Raw genomic sequence first — 19,207 nt, 5'->3', positions numbered from 1 at the left:
TTTAATGGGAAACAACTGCTGACAAGCAACAAAAGCTTAACATTTAAAATTTGCTTTTTACTATCCCTAATTTACATTTTTGGGGGTAGACAGTCATGGATTTCTTTTGGTCTTTAGTCCAGCCCTACTTTCTGTAGCAGAAAGGATCTTTAAATGCAGACAGGAGCATTAAACAGCTAATGCAAAGCTGTGGATGTTCACTACCTGCAGCAGTGGAGGACAGGAATGGGGAATATCACCACATAAGGTGGAGGAACTGTGGGAGTGATGTGAGCTCAGGGTTGATAATTAATTGACTGAGAATCAACAGTGCAAAACAGCCTGGGAAAACAAACGTTGCACTGGGCTGCATTCATCAAAATATGCTATAAAACATTGGCAAAGTAAGTATTTCCTTCTGCTTGATACTTCTTGCTTGGAACTGAGCTGGGCACTATGAGGAGCCAGTTTTAAAGCTAAACCAGAGCAAATCCTGCTTTCAGTTTTAGCCAATGATCCCAAGTGGAACATATGGATAATTCTCAGCACCTGACCCCTGAAGACATCAAAGAAAGATGCTCAGATTTGAGTATTTGAGTAATGAGGGATGTCTGGACTATTTGTCCACTGAAACAGCTTGTCACCATGGGGGGACCACAGCATTGTCAGTGTGGAAACCCATCTTTCAGAAGGGGCTTAAAGGCCATGACATCAGGTCCTGTCATGATGATGAGGCTTAAGTGAGACATCTGCTTCTGACCTAGTGCAAAGAAGAAAATTATTTTCTCAGAGCTGTCACTAGAGACTTTACGGCTGATTCAGTGTTGATGGAAAGGGCCATGACTTCCTTAGTGGATGGGTTGTATAAGGCTACCTCGTTCTGCCAAATTAGAGCAGCACCATGGCTGCAGGGGCCCAGTTGTGCTCACTTAGTCCTCCCGTGTCAGGTTTTAAGTGAGCTATGTGCAAGGAAACCCCATGTCAAAATCCTGGGGTGAGGGCACAGACACTCATTGCCCCATTCAAGCAAACATAACCCTGCACAGGGGGAAGCCTAATTGCATGAAGTGCTTTTATTTCTCCAGGCAGCCACAGAACTAGGCCATTTCCTGCAGATAAACATAATTTCTCCTCAGTGATCATAAAGGAGACTGAGTAAAAAAAAGTAAAATAGTTTACAAACTTCAAAAGTTGTTCTACATAGTAAATTCTGTCTATACAGGCCGCATGGCAGAGTCATGTTTTCTTTTTGATTTTTGCTAGATGATGTAGTTGGAAAAACAGAATCTTGGCTGCCAGAGTATTATTGATGTTAGGGGTGGCAGTAGGGAGTATTAATTGGGTTCACAGAGTCTCCAGGTGAGATCAGCTCTCAGCATGCCAGGTGCTCTACAACCACCTCACACTGTAACAGGTTTTTTCCCCCAGTTCCTTCTTCCTTCTTACCAGACAAGAGCTTTTTTTTGCCTCCCGTACTGTTGTTGTGAGTTCTGTGTGAGGCCATGCACCTGCATGCCTGGCAGCATTTGACTGCTTAGGCAGAAGAGGACACACCATTTTCAATAGGCTGGGTATCATACAGGGTGGGAGTCTCTAGCAGGTGACATATCCTCCCAATACTTTACAGAAAAAATATTTTTTTTCTCATACCTTTCAATATCAGTGATTCATCTTTTGTGAACAGGGGTTGGTCTCGAAGCAAGTTTAGTTTATTATTTTTACATGTGGTCTCTAGTAAAATGCTGATGCTATTAATTAATATGTCAGTGAGAACTTTATTATGGCGCTGAGAGTTAACTCTAAACACCCAGGTGCTGCTGCAGGCAAGAATGAGCAGTTAGCTGTTTGTGAGTCCTGTCTGAGTCATGTTTTAGCAACCAGTGACTTGTTTATCTTTGAGAAAAAAAGTAACCCACAGGTAAGAACAAATGATAGACAGCAACAATTATGTTCTGAAGTTGAATCTGATATGCTGGTCTGAGTAAGTTATTTGTGTCTGGACATAGGCATCTTCCATGCTGCCATGAATTACAAACCTGCTGTTTGAATTTTGCTTCATAATGTGTAAAGTGTATTTTTCCAGTTAACTGCCACATGATGATTACCTGCCTTTTGCCAATGATAATCTGAAATATTGCCATTGTGCTGTCCTATGGGATCTGTGTGGAATTGCTTTCAGCTGACCATCTATGAAAAGCTTGTTTCCTTCCTCTTTATTCCTTAGGGTAAACAGACTAATTTATCAGAGTCAACACAAATAAACAATCTTTGTATTTGATGTTTTTCCTGTTTTTTAAGGAAGATGCTTACACAGGAAATCTCATCAGAACTAAAAATTATTGTATTTATTCCTGTGCCAGTTTAATGTCGCATTCACTGATAAAAGCCAGGTAGAATTTTACATCACCCAAAAGATGGAAACAGACAGCTATTTTAGTTCTGCCAACAGGCAGTGGCTGAATTGATGTGTCTTAGTTTTTCCAGATGCATACGTATGTAAGATATCACAGTGCTCTGAGGACTGGTGTGAGATAGAGCGACTGCCATGCATCCTTCTTGTCCTTCTTCCTCCCTGTACTGCTCAACCAAATTTTTGATTATTGCTTCCTGCATCTGGGTTTTGAAACACTTGCCACAGCCAGAGTGACAGACCTCTTTTTCTGACCAGAAAGCCAGATGAGGGATCCAGTCTCAACCAGCTGCAGTGACCCCTGGGAGGACAGCAATGAGTTATGGTAGCTAACAGGAGCCTGTGGCAGCGGCAGCCGGAACAATTTCAAAAAGAGAGAGGTTTTGCAGTGAAGGAGTGTGCAAGTTGTAGGTATCTCTAACTGAGAGACAGAAATCAACTCATGAAAAACCTCCTAGGAGTGCTGGGTACCCCCTCATCATGCAGTACTGCCTCCTCTCTTTAATTACATTGCCCCTGTCCTCTGCCTACATATGAGCTTTGCTGCCGGGTTTGCAGGAGTGATGGAGAAACAGCATGCTAACTACTTAAACACTCAATTTCTTTTGTACTTTGCTGCCAGTATCCAAAGTCATGGACAGATTTCTACAGAAATTCGTAATTCGGAGTACTTCACCAGCATGCCCCCGCTCCCGGCAGAATGCCTTGACATAGATGGGGACTGGAACACGCTCCCAGTTATCTTTGAAGATAGGTACATGGATGTGCCTTGCAAAGGTGGGTAAAACACCACAATGTACAGCTTCATGAGACAGCTTGAGCTGAGAGAGGTTCATTTCCCCAGCCCAACATAAGCGATCTCACATCCCTTGGGCTGACTCTGATCAGAGTGTGATCCACTATGTAACATAACTGAATTCTTCTGTTTTCCCTAGTAGCAAACTAGAGTGTTTCTCGTAGCTTCATATTTTTCATCTTCAAAGTAAAGTGTTTAGTTACAAGAGCTGGAGACAAAATCTAGAAAGAAAACAAAATCTTTTGGATCCTTGTTACAGTACAAATTTAAGGGAAAAAACAGCACTATGAACTTCATCCCCAGTGTGACATCTAGTGGTAAGAAAACTTAGAACAAAAAACACAATTTCAGCATAAAGCCCAGCACTACCACTGAAAGGCAGCATTGCTTCCCCCCAAAAAATATTTTCCCCTTGAATACCTAAATCAAATTTTTAATTAAGAAATTATGTAGTTCTGCAGATTTGTAGTAAAACCTCATAGCCTTTGTTCCCTTTTCTTTTTACTCAACTATTAAGATTAGCAAGGAAGCAATATGTATTAATATTATAGGTGACCATTGTCTAGTAAATATGACCTGTGGTCCAAAATTTCCACGCTTCCAGAGTTATCCAACTGCCTAAATTTTGGCAATGCTCATTACAGATATTTAAACTATTAAACTGATTCTCAAGCAAGAGCTATACTATGAACAGTGTCATATGACAGCAGGAATACAAAGAAGTGTCAGCTTTGTTTTGCTTACCTATGCTGTAAAAACTAGCAGTTTAGATACAATTATACTGAGGGAAGTATATTTTATGGATATTGTCTTATTTGGCCTAACTATAACTGTTTAGTGAATATAATTCTAGTTAAATGCACTCTGGCATTTGCATTTGTAATATGCCTCTAATGTATGTATAATTTATATCATATAAACATACATACTTTTTTAGGCCTTACAATCACTTTTCAAAGTCCCACATCACTTTGGGGTAACTTGTTGTGTTCTTGCAGGTACTACTTTTTTTCTCTTTCTTTCTTTCTTTCTTTCTTTCTTTCTTTCTTTCTTTCTTTCAGATCAGAATTTGGAAGTTTTCCCAGATTTTGAGGCTCCTGCAAATACTCAAATGGATGTAGTAGACGACAACGAAGATTTTGCATCAAATGATGCCACTGCAGTAATGAAAGGAGACTTTGGGAAAGGTACTCTGCTAATACACACAGATAGGATAAACGGGAATGCCCCCTGCATATACAGCAGTACTGAAGGTGCTGCTTATACAGCTAAGGGTTTAAACCAGCACTCCACGTCTCAGGTATGTACAGCAAACAAAGATGGCCAAAGGAAACTTGAAAATATTTTTGTTTCAAGTAAGGAAACTACTTCTGACTCAGAGCCAGGCAATACAGAATGCACATCAGAAGACTTTAGAACACCCGAGGAGGTTTTATTGAAAGACAATAGACTTGCGGCAGATGTTACCTATGGAGATACTAAACCTAGCAATAAGGATTCCCACAAAAGTGAGCCCGTGTTAATTGTCAGTGCTCAGTATGAGTGTGGAGCATGTGGAACTGATGGCTTAGAGGAGAGGACTGAAATACATAAAATAGATGACTCTAGTCATCCTGAGAATAATTTCACTTCTTCTGAGCTTGCACTGAATGAATTAACCAGTCTTGAAAAAACAGGAGATCCAGACACCAAGGCTCCGCTCCCTGTTTTGAAAGCTTTGCCCCCACACAGCTTTGAAGTGAAATTGTTCACAAAGGAACAACGAGGTGAGGAATGTGAAGAATTTACCCCGATGTCAGGGGTTATAAAAAGATCCTCCTCTATTATATCTGATTCAGGCATTGAAAGCGAACCAAGTTCAGTGGCATGGTCTGATGCTCGTAGCCGGGCATTGGAACTGCCCAGCGACCGAGAGATCCTGCACCACTTGGTACGAAGGCACGCCATCCACCGAAATTCCCTGGAGGGTGGCCACACAGAAAGCAATACCAGCTTGCCCAGCGGGATCCAAGCGTCACTCACATCCATCAGCTCTTTGCCCTTTGAGGAAGAGGAGAGGGACGTGGAGCTTACCAAACTGACAAAGTCTGTCTCAGCTCCTCAGATCAGTAGCCCGGAAGAGCCTGCAGAGGAGGTGGATATATCCAAACACAGTGAAGCAACCTCAGGAGATGCAGAAGGAAACTTAAAAAGTTGCATGGAAACAGAGGGTGGAGATGGAAAGTTAATTGCAGACTTCTCTGAGTGTCAAATCACCACTGAAAGTGGACAAATAGAACCCAGAGAACATCCCAACCTCTCTGTCAAACACAGTATCAGTAAAACTGAGTTACAAGGGGAGGAGGAGAAGGAAGGTTTTCCAGAGACTTACTGCAGTTTGGAAAATGCAAGACTACCCATTTGTCCAAAGCAGCTTCAAGATGTCTCTGAGTGCCAGTCACTGGAGAGCAATGATGAGCGCAGCTTAAAAACACCAAGGGTTTGTAATTACTTGGACAAAAATATAGATAAGTTTGATAGACACATTGAGGATACAAAGGATAAACTTAAGCCGGACAGTTTAAAAATACAACAAAGCTTTTACGCCAACAGCAGAATGTCAGGAGAGGAGAGTTTCTCACAAAGCATAAAGCTGGTACCAGATTTTTGCTATCCTGTTCCAGCTCCTTCAGAGACCTCAACTGAATTTGGCTCAATGCAAGGAGAGTGTGGTAGCTCTCTTGCTGATGAGAGCCCAGCAGTGTATGCAGAAATGCAGGGGTTACAAGAAATTGAGCTCAATGACTCACCTGCCTCAGCAGACCCTGCTGCAGGATCCTACCAGGCTGAATATCCTCAGGAGCCCAGCAGCCAAGAGCATAATCTTGTAGCTAATGGCACCGGGTTTCATTTGGCAGCGACGGAGGGAGTAGCCCTGGAAAGCAGAAAGGCTGTTGATGTAGTTAACCTGTCTGTCTCTTGCACAGCCACATGTCTTCCCTTTTCTTCTGTGCTCAAAGAGACCCCTGCTATGGTCGGCTTCTCTGCAAAGCAGGCTGCATTCCCCATCACACGCCAGCCTCTGGGCTCTTTCGGAGTTGTCTCTTCTAATTCAAATGAGATGGATGAAGAGACCAATGAAAGGATGCTGAAGTAAGAATGTCTATGTACTTTCTTCGTTAATGTTACTGTAATGCCAAGAGACCCTGACAAAGTTCAAGGCCCTAATGCAGTAAGCATACTGTAAGCTTGCATTCAGAGACAGTTACTGCCTGAGTAATAACAGTATAAATAATCCAAATAAACGAATGGTTTATATAGAATAAATAATCTAAATAGACAGGAAGGATGAAAACACAGAGAGACTGAGATTGTCAAAGACATTAGGTCCTTAATCCTCATTGAAAATGGTGGGATTTAGGTGTCGAAATAATCTTTAAGATCTGGCTCTCCTTCATGATGTCAAGGTTACCCAGACTTGAGTATTGATCCCAGACGGTCAGTTCACTATGGCAGTACCATAGCTTGTTTTTCTCTTCTGCTTTAATAATTGCACTCATTACCTAAACTATGAAACAGGAGCACAGATTAGCTCGTAGGTCTCGGCTTCAGCTTCTCAAACTGGAAAAATGGAAGAATTAGCATCCTGGGTAGCTGAAGAAGAGGCTTTTTTTTTTTTCTTTCTTCATTGCCCATGGCAAAAGTGCCACATCATGGCCATGATGTCACAGTGGCCCATTTCACAGATTCACACACTAGCACATGTATATTTCCATTATATTTTGGTGTCTCTGTTCTGCTGACGGAAGACAGTAGCATGGGAATTTCTCAATCCATTCAGCTGCCCAAAATGTTGGCTCTCTGCATGTACATTCATTTGCAACACAAGGCTTTATTTTTATTTTTTTGAAAACATCTTGAGGTTTGTTTTATAGACCCTGCTGTAAGTCATTCTTAATCTAAGCACAAAATTTGTTTCTTCCTTTTGAAGCAAAATATTTAAGTATGTATTCATGCACATGAATCCAGGGCCTCGAGGTCCATGGCCTGAACACTAGATTTTTTTTATTCTTGCATCCCTTTAAAGTCGGTAGGGCTGATGTAAGTAATTGCTCACCATTATATCAAGTGGCCTTAAGCTATCCCCAAGCTGTAAAGGTTTATATCTCCTAACCTTGTCCATCCCAGTTTTCTACCTAATTCTACACTTACATTGTGATTATTAACTCCTAAAAGCTCTGGATAAGTTTTGCTAAGTCAAAAAGCCACTGAAGGGTTTCGCATCTTTAGCCAGCAGAATGCTTCAGGGTGAATTCGTGTGTCAAATTTTAGGTCCTGAGTAGGAAAGGGGCTAGTTTAATTCTTTCAGCACTGAGCTGCTCCTGCTCTTAGCTAGTAAATATTTTCAAAAGAACCTGAAACCAAACTAAACCAAAAATGTCTACCATATGAGGTGCATCCTTTAACTCCACAGTCTGAGGAATGGGGAGAACACCTTCTACCCACCTATAAATGCATCTGATGCTAGCAAAATGATACATCTTGCATTTCAGTATCTATAAGGCTGATGACATTTTTAAGAAGTAAAATTGTTAATTCTGTATCTTAGTCTTATTGCTGTGGACCACCATAAATGTAAATCTTGCATTCCTCTGGCAGGTCTGAGGTGCTAATGGGCTTCAACTATTCCCTGTGTATAGGCAAATCACTCAGAAACTGATTTTCTTCCCTGCCTCCTGATTTCTCTCAATCGGAATAGATAAGGAATAGTATCCAGGTCTCTACTTGAAAGTTGCAAACACAACTTCTTACAAACATCAACCTCCTCATTTCTAGTTTGAAGGTTTGTTGTTGAACACCCAGTTCTATTGTGATTAATTAATGTATTCTCCAGTTTTTATCAGGCCAAAGAAAAATTTAAAAAAGAAATGAAGATTGAAGGATTTCTGTACAGTGACTTATCTGTACTAGCTTCTGATATCCCATATTTTCCACCAGAGGAAGAGGAAGAAAATCTGGAAGATGGAATTCACCTGGTTGTCTGTGTCCATGGATTGGATGGTAAGGGCAGGAGGAATTGCTGTTTGCAAGTCATTTTGCTTTAAACAAAAAGGTCAGATGATCAGCAAGTAGGAAAGAATGGACACTCTAAGGAAAGCATTTATCTTAGCTAGGTATTTAGTCCTTATTATGTTCTTCAGTCCATTGTAATAAAGGATCTAGGAGAGTAATAAATATTTGCTCTAAGAAATGGGTGCTGCAACTTTTTTTTGTTCTTGTTTAAACAGAATTCTACACCAAAGTACATCAGTCCTTCTGTGTACAGGAGGAGTGCATTACAGTAACTCTTCTTGTCTTTCTGCAGATGCTTTGTTGTTTTGCGGTATGTCACCAGGATGAAAACATTATTTAAACCTCCCCAACACTGTTACAGGGTAGATAGTGGCCACATTTAGCAAGTGAGAGAATAAAAATCACTATTCATTGTAGAGGAAACATGGCCTTGAATTTTTTACATATATGCTTTCTAAGCAGAAAACAGATATGTTAAGCTTGAAACTTCTCTTGACAAATTATTGGTATCAATGGAAACCTTAACCTTGAAACTCCAGAGAAGGAAGGGTAGAGACTCAAATCTCAGGCATTCTCAGAAAGGTGGAATATAAACACTTGCTGGCTTGAGCAAGGACCGTTTGCCATTCAATATCTCAGTGGCAGTAATGTCCTTCGCACGAGGTGGAGGTACCTCCTTTTCCAACAAAACATTTCAGAAGACCTTGGAATATCCTAGTATGGAATGGGGCATCTCCCGAAATATTAGGAGCGTGACAGTATTTCAGCACCATCTCCAATTGTGAATACACAGAGGCAGGCTACTCTACATCTGAAGGTACAGCCCTATACCCCAGCATATGTGCTGATGTCCCTGGCAGGGCTGCGGTGTCCCCTGGGAGCCTCACCAGCTATGAAGGCGGAAGGACAGACCTCAGCTTTTTATCTTTTTGTTGTGGTTTAGCCCCAGCCAGCAACTGAGCACCACGCAGCCACTCGCTCACTCACTCCCCCTACCCCGATGGGATGGGGGAGAGAATTGGAGGAGTAAGAGTGAGAAACACTCCTGGGTTGAGATAAGAACAGTTTAATAATTGGAATAAAGTAAAATAGTAATGCTAATAGTAACAGTATAATAATGATAATAATAATGATACACGAAGCAAGTGATGCACAATGCAATTGCTCACCACCCGCTGACCGATACCCAGACAGTTCCCGAGCAGCGATCGCTGCTCCCTGGCCAACCCCCCCCAGTTTATATACTGAGCATGACGTCATATGGTATGGAATAACCCTTTGGTCAGTTTGGATCAACTATTCTGGCTGTGCCCCCTCCCAGTTTCCCGTGCGCCTGGCAGAGCATGGGAAGCTGAAAAAGTCCTTGACTAGCATAAGCAGTACTCAGCAACAACTAAAAACATCAGCATGTTATCAACATTCTTCTCCTACTAAATCCAAAACACAGCACTGTGCCTGCTACTAGAAAGAAAATTAACTCTATCCCAGCTGAAACCAGGACACTTACCTCTGCTGTTCAGCAAATAGGGGACAGAGTTATTCTGGGCCTGATATTTGCCCTTTCTTCCCCACCATTTGTGCTGTCCCCAGCAGCAGGAGGTGAGGTTGAGCTCCACCTTGTGCAGGCTGTAGGCATTCTTGCTCTCCTGCTGTTTCAATGCATGATCCTATGGTGTGTTGTGCTGTCTTAGCAGCACTTAGCAAAAGCTCCCTGGTGTCAAGGTTTATAGGAAGACAAATGTATTAAATTGGCTCTATATTAGTTATTTTTCTGTTGCATTACATCTTATAAAGTACCATTTATTTCTAGGTAACAGTGCAGATCTGCGGCTGGTAAAGACTTTTATAGAACTGGGACTCCCTGGTGGAAAACTGGACTTCCTAATGTCTGAAAGAAATCAGGTAGTACAGAGCTAATTTCTGTCTTCCTTTAGATCTGCTACAAGCTGTTGACACTGCTGAAACAAGGCCTTCAGCAAAGCCTTTTCACCAGCTGAATGAAGCAAAAGCACTGGGGATTCAGGGAATTTAATATATTATTTGGCACAAAGGCCTGGTCCTGTTTCTGTACAATTTGATAGGGTGTTCAAACCCACCAGAAGATATTCCTAGCATTCAAGTCAAAGGCAATGACATTAGCACTTATAGAACTAGACCTTAGAAGAAGAAAATTGATTTATCTTGTCAGTTTGCAAACTCAGAAGCCTGGTGCCTCTGCCTGTTGGATGCCAGGCAACGCAGCACTGACAGAAAGCAGCAAGTTTAGTGATGCTAAGTACTTCGGAGGATGTGGAATATCCAGCAGGCATTGTCAGCTTCCTTTCCTGCATCAGCCATTGTTTCTCCTGTTGCAATGTTTGTGAGATTTATTTCCTTGAATGATAACGAAACGTCTTCCAGAAAAATTTATTGCTAGTCTAGGCAGAGAAACAGAAATTAATTTTGCGCTTTGCTCTGCAATGAACCCATATTTATGACACAGATGCCTAACACAGTTTAAGGATTTCCAGTGCCCAATCAGAAACACTATTCTGATTTACAAGCAGCTGAGAAAACTTTCAGAAAACCCAGAAAACTGTGTCCAAACCTTCCAACCTTCTTTGTTCAACAGCTTTTATATTTTGCAGTGGCCAGTTGGTGTTAGTCTGTGAACTTGCCACCATCCAGTGCACATCTGTCATCAGCACAGTGAATGTAAGCAAGATGAAAATAATGAGGAAACCACTTCAGACTTGCATCAAAGGCTCTTCTCATGTTTTCAGACAATGAAACATCTTACAACATCTCTATTTAACATTATCTAGAGCCCATAATGGGAACTTTTAGTGCTCTTATGGTCTGGGAAGGTGAGGAAGTTCCCATAGCACTGGAAATAGAGCCTGTGTGGTTTGATGAATATTTGGATGCTGTAAAGCATCCTGTCACCTTTTTTGCCCTGCTCTGAGAACCACACTGAAAATGACCCAAGAAATCAGTCATTGAGCTGAAGTTTGCCTTATAGAGGAAAATGCAAATCACTTTTTTTAGGCATTCATTTGTGATACATTTGACAAGCTCAATCAGGCTTAGATGATACTAAAGGATGGAGGTATAATATGACGCTTGATGTGTTTTATTTATGATTAATGTTCAGGCTGATATTCTTCCACTTTTAAACAACCTGAAAGATTTAGGATAATGAGCCTAGGAGGAAATCATTAATTATCAATGCAGACAAAACAAACAGGCAGAAGGTTAGTGGACTGTTTGTAGTTTATGAGAACATTTATTTCAAAGCTGTACCGCAAAGTGAATATGCTCATGTTTTCCTTTGCAAGAGCTGCAATTAGCAAGATGAGTTGTGTCACCAAAGCATTAATTACTGATATGTTTGCTCTGAATAGCTGTTCCAACATTTGATGATTGTTTTTGTGGCATCTCATTAGTTACGAATTTGATTTAGAGTCCTGTTGGATTGCCAAATGACACAGTTCTGAATAAGATCTGCCTGTAATGGTATAGTCTGGACAATATATTTTTTTCTTTATTGTATCACAACTGGCAGTATAGTTGCAAGCAACAAATTGTTTGTCTCTCTCTAGCACTCATTTTCCTACTGATAACTGTTGAATAACAAACCCACAGCATTTCATTAAGATGGCCAAATAATTTTGTGATTGCATCCTTAGAAACAACATAACTTGTGTGTCAGTGTATAATGCTGTAAACTTTTACTGTAGTAATCTGTTAAATCCTAAATGTCAAAAGCTTTTCTTCCATGTGCAGAGCGGCTTAGCATTAGCAGTTCTCACCGGTGTCAAGTCAGGCTGCTTTAAGATCATACTTATGACTCTGGAATCACTCAGCCTAATATTGTTAATCTTACTATTAGTAAATTGTAGGTCCAGGTTTATCCTGTCATGACACGTGCCAAAGTTAGAGGCACAGTCGGTAGAGAAAGAGAAGCAACCACACGAGGTAATTTAATTCCCTTAAAATATGAATTGTCTTCCAGAGGGCCCTATTTCCATGCCCTACAAAGTGTAGGGTTACTCTAGTCCTAAACTGAATTCTCAGGTTCTGTGCTTGAAGCTAAAAGGCACAATATAGAGTCAAAGAGACTCTATGACAGAAAACTTTGCTTTACCTTACCTACGAGCTCACTAAGGACAGTTAATTTCTATGTGGGCTTTAACATTAGCTATGTGACCCACACCGACCCATGGCATTGTTGTTACTATTCATGCTATGTGAGAAAGAAAATACTTGTCTTGAGTAAGATTGCAATAATAGTTGGAAGCTATTTGCTAATAAACTGAAAATTAAACTTCATGACTGTTTTCAAGGGAGAACTTAAATTTTTAGAGGACCTGGAGACTGAGACAAATTCCATCCCTCTCCCCTTTTAAGCATGTATAAAGAAAATTTGGACCGGTTATTATGTTTCTGCTTGCATTTTACTTTGAAAATAACATCAGTCTGCAATAAGTGCAATATATTTTAATTCACTGACTCATTCCATTTTTCACCAGACTGATACTTTTGCTGATTTTGATACCATGACTGACCGATTATTGGATGAAATTATTCAGCATATCCAGTTGTACAACCTCTCCATATCCCGAATAAGGTAAGCATTCTGATAGTTAATAGTCTGTAACTGTTTGAGTTACATGAGCAACATTCAGTGAAATTAGCTTTTCCGAAAGTGTCCTGTGTCAAAAGCCATTGAATCAATGAGATGAATTTTTACATTGTTGTAGATGAAAGGGTATCTACTAGGCTGAAAAAAATGTGAAATGGTAGCTAAATGATGTTACTGAAAGCCCTGATAGAGTCCTTCAAGAGCAATTTATGCCACCCTCATGTTTAATTTAAATAAAATACAGATGACTTTTGTGTAAATGTAATTCTTTCTTTCCCAACAGTTTTATTGGACATTCCCTTGGTAACGTCATCATTCGATCTGTACTAACTCGCCCCAGGTTTCGCTATTACCTCAACAAGTTGCACACCTTCCTGTCCCTCTCTGGGCCTCACCTGGGAACCCTTTACAACAACAGTACTTTGGTTAGTACAGGTAAGAGTTGATGGGAAAGCTATGACTAGCTGCAGTACATGGCAGAGTGCATTGGAGAGAAACACATAGAGGTAGCAATAAATCGTAACAACATGACTTGTACACTGAAATTGCGGAAAATATTTGCTAAAGACTGCAAACCCACACTGAAAAAATTGCAGTGAGAGGGGTTTTCGGTATCTACTACAAGATGCAGTGCAGCACTCCCTGGAAAAACCAAGAGTGTGCAGCAGTGAGAGATGACCTTGCTACCACTGTATTCTTCCACTTCTCTGTATACTGCCAAAGAGAGGCATCTCCAAGGCTGAAGAAGACACTTACAGTGCTATGGGAATGTAATGTCCCACAGTTCAACCTTCCTGTTTATGCTACCATGACTGGGATAGAATCATAGAATAGTTTGGTTTGGAAGGGACCTTTAGAGGTCATCTAGTCCAATCCCCCTGCAATGAGAAGGCACATCTTCAACTAGATCAGGTTGCTCAGAGCCCCGTCCAACCTGAGCTTGAATGTTTCCAGGGATGGGGCATCTAGCAGCATTCTGGGTAATGTGTTCCAGTGCTTCACCACCCTCATTGTAAAAGATTTCTTCCTCATATCTAGTCTAAATCTACCCTCTTTTAGTTTAAAACCATTACCAGTGGTAACTATCCAGTGAGACCCTTAGACTTTTCTCCCTATTGATTAGCAATACAAGGGGAAACAAAGACTTACATTGAGTTACAGTGTTACCCTTACTGTAGGCACACGTCTTTAACCCCCTTGGTTGATAATTAGCAAACAGGATAAAAATATGCACCGATTTTCGTTCCAGGTCTATGGCTCATGCAGAAGTTGAAAAAGTCAGGGTCACTTTTGCAACTGACCTTCAGGGACAACGCAGATCTGCGCAAGTGTTTCCTCTATCAGCTCAGTCAAAAAACGGGTAAGTAGGGCTTGATGTGGCTGTGTAAATATCAAGAGCTATTCCAAAGGATTGTGCTGGATTGCCATGTCCAGGGAATAAAGGAAATCTGCATTTGGTTAATGATCTTTCTTGAAACACTCCGGCTTTCTAGAAGAGCTGCTCTGTCCACAATATAATATATATTTCATCTGTGCATTTTTTCTGTGCCAATTACCAGTGAATATATTTGCCAAACTGTTAGCACCAAATAAGACCTCCATGCTGTAGTAAACATGCACCTAGGTTTATATTCTGTAAGCAAGAAATATCATTCTTGACAGGCCACCATTGCTTAATTTATGCTACTAGATGAAAACTACTTTTCTTTTTTTATTATATTTTTAAGTTTAACATCTCTTGTCTCTAGGAAATATGACTCTGTGAGATGAAGAGCAAATTTTATTCATGTCTACTGTGACACCTTTGTACTACAGAGGGAGATGTATGGCCTCACACTGGAAAAATTATGTCTAAATAGAGATCTCTTTACCTCTTCCTTGGTCTGTCATGAATAAATGAAATAAATGAGGCTTTTCTTAAGAAAGCAAGCATGATCCTTCTGTTCAAGCAAATGTTTTCTTTTAAGAGTTATTTTTAATACTGTGTGTGAGCAAACTGATGTTAAGTATGTAGTCACAAGGTCACTACTTGATATTTAATTTTTTTCTCATACTTTGGTACATTGCTAATAGGAAACAAAGACTATGTTAAGATGAATATAACTTCTTGAATTCTTAAGTCTGACAGACATAGAGCTGTTTTGTAATTTTATGAACACACTACACGACATATCTAAAATCTTATGTGAAGAGGTTCAAAAGGGAATAATGGAGGGCTCAAGAGACTGCAGACAGGGCAAACAGTGGGAGCCTGTTTCCACAGTCCATCAGTGGCCACATTGCCTCCAGGGAAGAGGGAGGATTCCTGGTGTCCAGTCCATGTACCAGCAGTGTGCATTTATCAAGGGACTGCTGAATGCAGGGACTGGATCCCAAGGCTCCCTCAACACTGATGTAATAGTATGACATCATAGCAGTGAAGTTGGTTCCTCTTTTCCTCCTTCTCTCTATTTTGTTTGAAAATTGTACTAATTTGTTGTGTTATTTTTTTAATGTGATCCCCACTCTTGTTAACACTTATTTATCCAAAACTACTCATTGACTGTAGTGGGGCTGTACATGTGTTTCCACTGTTTAAAGGCATAAATATTTGCAAGGTTGAATTTTTAACCAAACACTTCTTTTGAACAGAGACAGTTCTTACTTTTTTTGTTGACATACAATTAACCTGTATGAGTGTTGATAAGTAACAAATAGTTCACAGAAGCTGCAGAAATGGGTTTAAGCTATTAAGAATCTTTCTAAGCTTGCATTGCATATTTTAATTATTATCATCTATTTTACACTGTAGATTTTCAAAAGTGTTTGAAAATGAAGTAGTCATGCTGACTCTGTATGTATTTTCATCACTGTGCATCATTGTGATAAATGTATTTAATGCATTTGCCACAGGTCTTCAGTACTTTAAAAATGTTGTGTTAGTGGCCTCGCCCCAAGACAGATATGTACCCTTTCATTCAGCAAGAATAGAAATGTGCAAAAATGCACTTAAGGACAGACACACAGGTATGTTTAAGATCCTTTCTATATTTACAAAGCTGTTGAGGAATTGTGTTTTTGTGTAACTGAGGTCATTGCATTAGAAGGGCTTTTCATCAGCATGATGAAAACTCAAATGTTTATTTGATAAGGAAGAAAGTGTTCTCTTCCCACAGGAAATTACTGAAATCAATAAAAGAAGGTTTTTAAGAAGCTCTTTGCCTGATGAAAACAAATTTCAATCAGGTCATAATCAAAGGTTTCTTACTGCTTCTTCCCCTTCCCTCTAATTTATTTTTTTAAAAGTGATGATAATAGAACTAGCTCTTGACAATGTTTTTCTGTAGTCTGCTGATTTACTAGTATTATCTCACCTTTGTTTGACATAATGAAATCTCTCTCGGCACATTCAAAGTCAGGGGGTTTTCCCTTTGTTTTCAGTAGTGTTTGGATGATTGCCAGGTAACTTAAGGGACAGATCTAAAATCATATTGGTTCATAATAAAATCTGTAAAGCACATCAGGGCTCTTGCCGTCAGAGGCATAGCTCTCCTGTGAGCTCAGACTGTCTAGAATCCCAAGTATTGCCTTTGTTGTTAGCAGTCTCCCTCATTTATAAAATGTTTCATGGCTTGAGTTTGATACCACTTCCAGAAATAATGTTCAGTGTAATTTCATACCCATTTCACATATGCGATTACTTAGAAATGGAGGTTCTCTTTGGAAGTAGAAAGAGACACCCAGGCCCAATAATGAACATGGTTGCCTTCACACACCTTACCTAAGTTACAGGTCTTTCTATCCTACCTCATATATGAATTAAAAGGTAATTTTCTAACTCTCTCTTGCAGTGGTTGTTTCTCAGGGAGATGTTTGACCTAGCAGGAGCCATATCTACATTCAGTGTAGATATTTTACGAGCACCAGTTTCCTGAGCCATTGGTTTTGCCCTATAAACTCCTCGACTATCTGCATATGTCCTTCCTGTATTAGATTCCCCAGAGAAACCCAAATGGACCTCTATGTCTTGCTAGACCCTTTTGCACTTGAATTCAGAGGCAGGGTGAGTCCAACGCTCCTCCCCTGAAGGAAACAAGAGCATTTTCTTCCACCACAGAGGAAATGAGACTAAATGCTGAGGAGTGTCCCACTCTTCATGCTGGCAGCCTCAGACCTCTTCAGATGGCCAGCGCCTCCATTAGATTAACAGCATCCTGGCACTTGGGATATCTTCGAAATGGACTGCTATCCCTTGCATTTTTGCCTTGCTTCCATTTTCCTTCTCATTGCAACTGTAATTAAATGATACTGGAAAGAAAGAGGGGATCTTGCAGCTTTGGCATGTAGGTGTGACATCTAAATTCTTTTGCAGGTCCTGTTTATGCAGAAATGATTAACAACCTGCTCCAGCCTTTGATTGGGGCGAAGGACTGCACTTTGATCAGACACAACGTGTTCCATGCTCTGCCAAACACCGCCAACACATTGATAGGCCGGGCTGCCCACATTGCCGTGCTGGACTCGGAACTTTTCCTGGAGAAGTTTTTTCTCGTGGCAGGACTCAACTACTTCAAATAGTGCCTGAAGTATGGGGTAACAGAGGCAAACATTTTCATTGCGTGGAAGAGAATCCCTTAGCCAAAAGAGTGCAGTGTTAGAAATGAGATCAGGTGGGACTTTCAAACTCTCCATTTCCATTTCTGTTTCAGAGAATAAAGTGCTATGGCTTTAAGGCATTCAAGCTTCCAAATATTGGTGCTTTTGGAAGAAATAGATATTCCTCTTCAGTCTCTATGTTCTTTGTCCACATAAAGACATAAGCCACTTCTGAAGTACAGAATCAGAATAAGAAGGCTAATTCTCTAAATGTGATTGGACCAATATGATTCCCATTTCTCCTGAATATTAACCGAGGAACTTGGCTGTCCTTGATTTAATGCTTATTTATGTATTAACAAAGCTATACATTTGTAGCACTTTTGGGGTAGTTAACACAAGAGGAAACAAGCATATATGAACTCAGGTTAAAACCTCCTTTGTGATGAACTGAGAAGTCTGAAAAACATTTATGAAAGTTTCAATGTTTCCATTTGTTGAAAGAAAATATTTGGATGGTTCCATTACTGATAGTAATTTGTAACATACGTACATTCAAATAATGGAAAGGAGTGAAATATTTAACATAGTACAAAGAAATCCTGATATTTGTCTTTAAAAAAAAAAAAAACAACAAACTTTAAGTTGGGAAGAATTTTGTTCAAAATAGAAGCTGCCAAACCAAGAGGAGTCTATTGGATTACTCGTAAAATATCAGTGGCATCTGTTAACATTTCTTCTGTTTACATTTATAGAGGATCATTACTGTGCTTGTTATAACCTTAGAGGTACAATTTTTACTTTTACATTTGTATCTAAGTACAATTACCCCAACAAATTTTTATTTTTTTAAAATTTATTACTGTGATATGAAATTCAAAATCTAGCCAGTAATACCCCTAAAAAAACTAGTCAGATGAAAATAGGCTGGAGACATCGAGTGGCGAGGATTATGGAAAGCTTAAAAAATATAAGGATGTCTTCTTAGGCTCCTCTGCAATGCTCTATTAATGCTTTACTAATGCCCATTTGCAGTGCTGTATACAGTCCTAATTATTATATGGTTACAGCTTGGTTGAAATGTTTAAAACTTTATTCATACAAAGATATCCAAGTTGTCTTTAAGGGTTTGGAAAAGAACCCATTTTTCACTTTTTTAGTTTTTTTTTCAATTTTTCATTAAAATTTTTATCAAAAAGTTATCAGATTTAAAGTGACAAATTTCAATAACTTTCTACACTTTTTCATAATATTTTGATAAATTTTCAATGTCACAGCAATTTTTTCAAGAAAGAGAAAGTGAGTAATTATTCATAATTATTTTTGTTTGGAAGGCAGGCGATTTTTTAATGCAAACATAATTTGTTTAAAAATATAAGCTACCAGCCCTCTATATCTTGTGACAAAAACTATAAAAAAATGACAGAGGTGGTTTCACGTGTCAAGACTCTCATCAGTAAATTAAGGTCAACATAGTGGTGATTTCTGAAATAAAAGAGTTAAAAAATGAAAACAAAAAACCTCGCAACTACAGGGAAATATTTGTACATGCAAAAAGTAAAACTAGTTTTCAAAAGAAGAAAAGTGGAAAACTTACACAGAATTAGTTCAAGAAAGGAGTTGCTAGCAGACTGGTAAAGGCTGCTAAAGAGCAAGGCTGTTTTGATAATGTAGGCATGTTTTTAAAATAGAAATGAGAAAGAAGTATTATACCATAGGGTGAGATTAAGATCACCTGAAAATAGGAAGGTATATTGCACCTAAAAATCAT

General features: G+C 39.6%; 1 protein-coding gene across 1 annotated transcript in view; it reads left to right on the top strand.

Annotated features, from left to right (window-relative positions):
• Positions 1-17,418, top strand: part of FAM135B (family with sequence similarity 135 member B) — a 149,356-nt gene extending 131,938 nt beyond the window's left edge. Inside the window, exons 11-19 of the mRNA XM_075705113.1 lie at positions 3,012-3,166; positions 4,247-6,317; positions 8,059-8,225; positions 10,048-10,139; positions 12,749-12,846; positions 13,145-13,296; positions 14,111-14,221; positions 15,754-15,867; positions 17,213-17,418. Of these exons, the coding sequence (XP_075561228.1) occupies positions 3,012-3,166; positions 4,247-6,317; positions 8,059-8,225; positions 10,048-10,139; positions 12,749-12,846; positions 13,145-13,296; positions 14,111-14,221; positions 15,754-15,867; positions 17,213-17,418 (3,166 nt within the window). The remainder of the gene's footprint in view (positions 1-3,011; positions 3,167-4,246; positions 6,318-8,058; positions 8,226-10,047; positions 10,140-12,748; positions 12,847-13,144; positions 13,297-14,110; positions 14,222-15,753; positions 15,868-17,212) is intronic.
• Positions 17,419-19,207: the final 1,789 nt, after the last annotated feature.

The sequence above is a fragment of the Pelecanus crispus genome, chromosome 2, assembly GCF_030463565.1.
Source record: "Pelecanus crispus isolate bPelCri1 chromosome 2, bPelCri1.pri, whole genome shotgun sequence".
NCBI classification, from domain to species: Eukaryota; Metazoa; Chordata; class Aves; order Pelecaniformes; family Pelecanidae; genus Pelecanus; species Pelecanus crispus.
Note: the sequence above shows the minus strand (reverse complement) of the source record. Positions and strands in the feature narration are given on the sequence as shown.